Here is a 7533-nt window from a genome sequence, read left to right on the forward strand (position 1 = left end):
ACGCATTATTAATCCCAGAAGACTATATAAGAGAAAATGGTTAAATAATATGACAGTACTGGGCTACATAATAAAGAAATAAACTTAAAGCAGAAACGATGTACAGAGAATCAGAGTGCTTTGTCGCCTGAAAATAGTGGCACAGCTCCCTCTGGGTCTTCTTCTAAAGCTGCTGCAGCAGATGCAAAGAAAAGGAGGGAAAAAAAGGAAAATTTGCAGAGCCTCATTCAAGAAAGAAAAAAATAATAGCAAATACAGAACTATGTGTCACAGAGGCAATTAGGACTGAGCAAAACAGCTCCTCACAGACTACACCAGCAGACAGCGAGACTGATCCCCTGCGGTGGATGCTACATAAGGTCAGCTCTCCATAGGTCTGCCAGTTGGCCAAAAAATACCTCTGTATTTCTGCCACCAGCACCCCTGCTGAGAGGGTGTTTATCACTTGTGGCAATATTGTGATTTGTCATACAGCAGGTCAGCACTGAAGCCAAATTCAGTGAATAGGCTTGTTTTTCTGGCGCATAACTTTAACAGTGATGTATGCTTGCCTCGGCTACTTTGCTTTATTTAAAGAGCAAGCTGAAAATGTCACTTTATTTTTTCTACTGTATGTTTATGGGGCTGGAGTGTGGAAAAGGTTATTTGGCACTTAAGTGTTTTGTTAGGTTTTCGTTTTTGTTTTTTTGTTTTTTGCATATGTAAAGTATATGGCACTGAAAAATGCAAGCACCATTTAACTGACAGTTAATTTTAAAGCTTTATTAAATAACACCAGGGCGTGTTATGCGTTCTTTTATGACATTTCGAGTGAGGAAATGTGTGTTTTACATTTACAGTCAGCTATTAAATTGAGGCTCGTAGCTTTTAACACTTGACAATTCAGAACAACCAGACTGGGATAAAAGGTTTCCCTAAAGCTAATAATAAAAGACTGATAATTTCTTGTTTTTAAAAGTGAAACATTTTCATATTCAGATTAGCATATCTCTTATTTGGAGGGGGGAGATGACTGTAACAAAAAAATGTGCACTTTAATCCATTTTTACCTGCTAATGTTTTAACATGAAATATATAACATTTTTTTTACCTTATTAAAAAAACACCTAAACTGTGGCCACCTCAAATGCCATGCTGCTGTGGGGAAGTGTGACGCAAACACCCTGAAGCATCACTGGAGGTAAGAGAGCGAAGCTGGATTAAGGCCTATGGAGATAGGGGGGGTTTCTGATCCTTTTGCTACCTCGCAGGGATTACAGGTTTGAATTCGATATGAGCAGCCACATGCAGCCAAGGCAGGGAATGGCAGAGCGGACAACAGAGGAAGATCACATAAAATCTATGTAGCATCCGCATGCCGTCTTGTTACCTGAATCTGGACAATCTTTAAAGAAAATATTTTTTAGCACTAAAAAAAAAAATGAAAAACTAGACAAACAAATGCTTTGGCTGACTTGGAACAACACTTGCTCCCTTGTTACCAGTATAATTCTTCATTTGATTTGTAAAATTCAACCATAATTCAAGAGTTTTGTTCTTTTTTGCATGTAATTTTTTCATCTTCAGACTGATTTCCATCTAAAAAAAAATACATTATTGTCAGAGCACGAGACAGGAGACGATCTTGAACTTTAGGCCAGAAACAGTCCCTGGAGGTTTTTTCTAAAGCTAGTGTCTGCTGACTAGGATGATAATGTTTTCCTTTTTCCCAATTTAATAAAATCAAGCTGCAGAAAGAAAGAAAAAAAGAAAGAACGGAAACTAACTTCAGATCTGAACTGCTAAAATGCTCAATAACAGCAGGCAGACTTACCAAAGGCTGTAGTAGCGATGATGCACAGAAAAAGGGCAAACCGTGTCACGCAATCCTCCATCTCTGCTGCTGAAGTTTAAGGTGTTGGGAGAAAGCTGAATCTCAGTCTCTGGCGTGTGAAGACACTCGGGCGGAGGTTGAAGCGTGCTTGTCTGGTGGCAGAGCAGCAAAAGACTGTGACAGAGGAAGAGCAGAACAATTCCAGTCTTAAAAAGGTGGAAAGGTCAGAAAGTAAGAAGCTGGGGAAATGGTGAGGAGAGGAGGAGACGTGATGGCTGATAAGGCTCTGACTAACTGCCAATTTCCAGCATGTCCCTCTGAGAGTCAGCGTGCGATGTCAAACCAAGTCTCCACATGTGTGTAATGGACAGCTTATGCCACGAGTTTGGTCTCTGCTCTTGAGCAACCACGATTATGGTGATTATTATTTATTATTAACATGATTATTGTAATGCTATTATTGGTGGAGACAGCTGCTTACATTTCTTCCTCATCGCATCATGTTTCTGCCCGTCTTCCTGGCACACAATGAGGGTCTGAACCTAGAGGTTATCTGGTGGTCACTATGCTTCTGGCCGACGGTTTCAGGAAGCACCACGGCACCGTTTTCTTTAAATAATACCACAATGCCAGCATCAGATAAGAAGGAGACTGCTCCTGTTATATGATTCATATAGAGTAAAAGGAAGAGCCTGTGTAAACTGTTTATGGAGTTCCAAATGGAAAACAAAATGTCTCGTTAATTCGTTATTTCCCGCAACATCTTGCCGTAAGAGAGAAAACGACTTACCCATGGACTAACGTGCTTTTTGAAATCCACAGATGTGCATATTAGTAAAGTAATAAGCGCGGATTTTATCAGGCACTGCGTTAATACAGAAAGTAGTTTGACTTTAACACACGCACGCCTCCCATTTCTGCCTCCCATAATTCCGTGTTTTCGCAATTCTAACATTTGGCATCTTCACAGCGTTATTTGACCAAAACATGCGCATTAAATTGTTTTTAAACGGACATGAAGCTGGATTTCTTTAGAATCTAGACACAGACATTTCCCAACAAACTTTCAGGAAATGAATCACAGATCACAGAGAGTTACAAAGATGAAGTAGAGAAAGTTATAAACAGCAAAACTTACTTTTTATGTAGGTGTCTATCTCGAACAAAGTAGGTTTATAATCCACGGGTGGGGATGTGGTGCTTTGAGCAATGTAACGATGCCTGGACTTTCCAAACTTTTTTGTGCTGTCTGGGCGGAGCGAATTTACTTCAGCAGCCCTCCCAGTCTAATAAGCACTCCCACCGTCATACTATTGTCATTCCGTGGAGTTTTTGAGTAATAAGACTTTACTATTGAAACCAACTGTGACAACGCACGGGGCGAAATTATTGTATTTAAAACGTATCTAGTGCTGGGCATGCTTAGATAAGAAAGGAAAACATGCCTTATACATGTGTTGATGAATGATGATCATATTGTTGAAAGAAAAGAAAAACTCCTATGACACATAGTAGCTGTACTTTCCAAAATGGGCTTGGACTTTCAGGAGAAGGATGAATAACATAGGCCATGTTTTATAGCAAAGGATATGAACCTTCTGGAATCAGCTCCACAAGCCTTAGCTGTTTTATCTGGCACAAACAACGATCATCTACACTCACCTGCCAGTTAAAGCAAACATCTAGTCTAACAAACACATGGCAACAACCCAGCCCAGTTAAGTGTGCCCAGTGTGGTCAAGTTAACCCGCTGGAGTTCCAAGTGAGTGTCAGACTGGGGAAGAAAGAGGATTTAAGAGACTGTGAATATGGCAATACCTGTCTGAGAACTTTAGATGTACAACCATCTCAGCTTTACAGAAAAATGTCTGATGAAGAGAAAATATCTAGTTGCCTGGACAAAAATCCCTTGTTTTTGCCAGAGGTCAGAGGAGAGAAGCTAGCCTTCGTCGAGCTGATAGGAAGGCAATAACACCTTAAATAAGCACTCACTACAACTAAAGTGTGTAGAAGATTGTCTCTTAGTCAACACAGTACGTTAAACCTTGAAGCGGATGGGCAACAGCAAGAGAAGAACATGATTCCAAGGCTCATATGGGCCCAACAAAACAGAACTGTGTAGAAGAAAGTCATTGCCTGGTCCGATGAAAAACAAAATCTAATACAGCATTTTTGGATTACTGTGGGAGATTCACATTATGGATGTGCAGCCATTAAATCTGCCGCAACTCTGTGATGTTGTCATGTAAATATAGAGCAAAATCTCAGAGTAATCATTCCAACACTTTGCAGAATCATTAGCACGGAGAATTAAGACAGTTCTTAATGTAAAAGTGGGCCCAGCCCAATATTAGCAAACTGTACCTAATGGAGTGTCTGGTGAGTGTATATTAGAAGCATCCACTCATTCTGGTCACCAGTGCGTTGTTAGACCTTTTCTTAATATATTAGGTTTGTTGTGATGAAAAGCAAGATTGATCAGGCTCAGCGGTGTCATGAAAACCAGTGCAACAAAAGCATTTACCGTAATTACAAAACTGCTGCTGCGAGCAAATTTACTGAGCTGTGACTTAAGCAGAATACTAGTGCCTGCAGTCAGTGGTGAAACAGATTAAAGCAGTATTCCCAGAGATACGGCTAGATGTCTTTCTGTTCCACACTTGTCCAAATCAGAATCAGAATACTTTATTAATCCCGAAGGAAATGTGATGTGTTTGGAGAAGACCAAATGGCACATATGCCACACAACAGAGCACAGGTGTTACCAAATATATATCAACAAGAAGGTGTTTCAACAATTACTGTCACATTTGGTTTCTCATCTTTCAGTGAGACAAGAAGGTCCAGATGTCCGCTCATCTTATGCACATATATACAAAGTCCAAGCTGCCCAGAGCTGACGGCACACTAAATTGTTGCTCATTTTGAGTTATGCACGTTCATTTCTATTTCCAGTCACACGCCTATTCATGTACAGTATTGTCCCCAGACCGACACAGAATTGTGTAATATGGAAGTAAGTTTTTGTATGCCTCGGGGAAGCATAATCGGTGTCATTACAGTGCTATTATGGAAATTACACACCTATTATCAGGTAAAGGTCAGTGCTGTGTTTAATGGTCTATACTTAGGAAACCGATGCATAATTTAAAGATATTAGCAGGTCCATTTTAGTTAAAATTATTTACCAGGTGTCACTAAAGGTGCTTTTCCTATGTACACCATTTTCTACTAATATCCCCACAATGCAGTAAATGCCAATAATTACCATATCGCACAAAGGTCATGCATTTTATGACTCCCGTTTGTGGTGGTGATGGTGTAAAGTAGCACTATAGATTATTTAAAGTGTATTAAGATGGGATTGTTTTGGACTAGGATCCAAGAAGTCAGACACTAAGTTTGACAGCTATATAGTAAGCAAGGTCAGTGTCACCTGCAAGCAGTTACAACAAGACAGTTGTCAAGTTTCAGTATACAGAATACATTTTCACCAATGAGGGGGAAAATGCAATCTGTTGTCAGTTGAGTGCCTTTTATATCTAACAGTTAGGAGCAAATTCACAAGTGAAGTGCTACAGGGGAGGATGGCACAAGGAGACAGAAGTAAAAGACCAAAACATTTTAAAAAGGAGAGAAACCATATTCACAATTTAACAGAAAAATGGTATTTATGTATTAATTTGAAGTTCATCACTGGGCCACACCAGCTTCCCTCTGCTCCCTTCAGCAAAGCAGAGACTTAAGTGATACTTATAATCTCATTTAAATCATGATTTATTCACTAAATTTGTTCCCACACCACATTTTGTCACATTTTACATTAACTAATATGCAATTTTTTTTCATGGCTGGCTTTTCAATGCCAGCAAAGTGGATATGAGACATCATTAAAGTTATTCTTACATTCATAACCTGCAAATACGAAGATTGAGCAATGCAGAATTGAGACTAAAAAATACGGCTCAAAAACTCAAGGAAACATTTAAAAAATGTTCATTTTTTTTAATTGTACATACATAAATTAATTACTTATTTAACATTTCAAAAATATTTTGTTATTTGCAATTATGTGTAGGAACACCTTGTAATTTTTTTTTAATAAAAACAAAATAGTGTGACATTTTTACGAGCTGCTTACTTTAAAAACCAAAACTGGGGGGAAAAAAAGTTTGATTTTTCTTTGAACTGTGTTTATATTTGGCTACATCAGCCTCACAAAGAAAGAGTGAGAGTTCTGAAGAGTAGACACAACATCCTTTTTGCACTGAACAGACTCGGAGGAGTCATCATCGTATCAAATCAACAATGCAACAAAAGCGTTCACAGTAATCACAAAAGTCCAGTAGCAAACACTTGCACAAGTGTTTTGTGGCTTTCTTTCATTTTCTCTCTCCCTAATGATTTACATGTGCAATATAGGAATGTAAAAGAAATACTTAACTGCCTAAGTCACTCTGAACTTACCTCCGTGTACACAGTTTAGTGGACACGTTTAATGAAGGCAGCACATGTCTCTAAGTCTGGTTAGTATTTTGTGTATGGACTCTGTAAAATGACCACATTCCTTCAGGCGGAATGAACAAAGAAGTGCACATGGGATGTGACACGAAACAGAGACGACTGCGTGCTACTTGTGTCCATTGATGCTCAAACAACTGCAGTGCTCTCGTACTGAGGCGTATATCACACTTTGCATTTGCTTCAGGTATTTAAGTCCCTCTGAAGCTAAAGGACAGTAGCCCTCTGCTTCAATGGCATTCCTTTTTTATTGGAGCCAGCCCCCAACTCTCCACCCCCACCCATGCGTCCTTTTTCAATAACAGGAAACAATCGGCCGTCGTCTTTCATCACAAGTTGACGTTGGTTCCCGCACGGTGCCACTGGGTCTCTGTGGTGGTGCCAGCCAGCCCGTGCTATGCAGTCCACAGAAAAGTAGAAGGAGAATGAGGACTATGAGCCAGCTTACTTATTTCCTTATCGTACTCCGAGGGGGGATCTGACACATGGCCTTCCACTGGTAATTTCACAGACTGATACCAGATGAACAGAAGTCTGTCCGTTTTACAAAGCAATTGAACCTACACCCACAATCCCCTATGCTGTTTAATTGGCAAGACCTTCATTATAGAAAAGTCCCATTTGCAAAATCATATCTCACCTTTAAAAGTAATCCAAGGCTTTTGTTAGAGTGCGTTTATCTTTGAGTTAAATGAGAGGCCCTGGTAACAGTCTGTGACAGTCTGAAAGCAGGCAGGTCATTTTCTAAGCAAGTTGACCTCCCCTCCTCCTCCTCCTCCTCCAAACCCCCCCCCCCCCCCCCCCCCCCCCCAAAAAAAAAACAAAAAAAACCAACCTCTGTATACATAAGTTACTGGTAGCTGGAATGGCTCCCATGAGATCATGAGATACCCGATGTCTGGAATAAACAAAGCCCAACAAGCCTTTCCTTAGAATTTCTAGCTGATGTTAGATTCTGCTGTGCAAATAAGTGAACGCAGTTATACATCATGTGCACCTTTTTTTCAGATCGTCCTTTCTGCCTTGGCTGAAATCTCACACATGGACTGTTTCATTTGAAACTTGCCTTTTAACCAGGTTTTAAAGCAAATAAATTTGTGCATGCAAGGCCATTCACTTACTGTTTAAAAAACCTCCACAGGGGGGCACTGAAGAAAAAAAATCAAATCCTACATAGGCTATGAAGAAATAAGTGCTCA

The 7533-nt window shown here is 39.8% G+C and overlaps 1 protein-coding gene across 2 annotated transcripts in view; it reads right to left on the minus strand.

The window, feature by feature from the left end:
* eng (endoglin) overlaps window positions 1-3056 on the minus strand; it is a 45607-nt gene extending 42551 nt beyond the window's left edge. The window contains exons 1-2 of one of the 2 annotated variants that reach the window (XM_086300874.1): window positions 2952-3056; window positions 1814-1965 (exon numbers count right to left, since the gene is read on the minus strand). In XM_086300874.1, the coding sequence (XP_086157000.1) occupies window positions 1814-1874 (61 nt within the window). In that variant the 5' untranslated portion in view covers window positions 1875-1965; window positions 2952-3056. Of the gene's footprint in view, window positions 1-1813; window positions 1988-2951 lie in introns of both variants that reach the window. The other variant, XM_086300873.1, reaches the window with a different exon arrangement.
* Between the last annotated feature and the right edge of the window lie 4477 nt (window positions 3057-7533).

The sequence above is a fragment of the Aulonocara sp. 'chitande type north' Nkhata Bay genome, linkage group LG7 (assembly GCF_057382095.1).
Source record: "Aulonocara sp. 'chitande type north' Nkhata Bay isolate Kocher_YH1m ecotype deep benthic linkage group LG7, A_spYH_male_GT1.1, whole genome shotgun sequence".
NCBI lineage: Eukaryota > Metazoa > Chordata > Actinopteri > Cichliformes > Cichlidae > Aulonocara > Aulonocara sp. 'chitande type north' Nkhata Bay.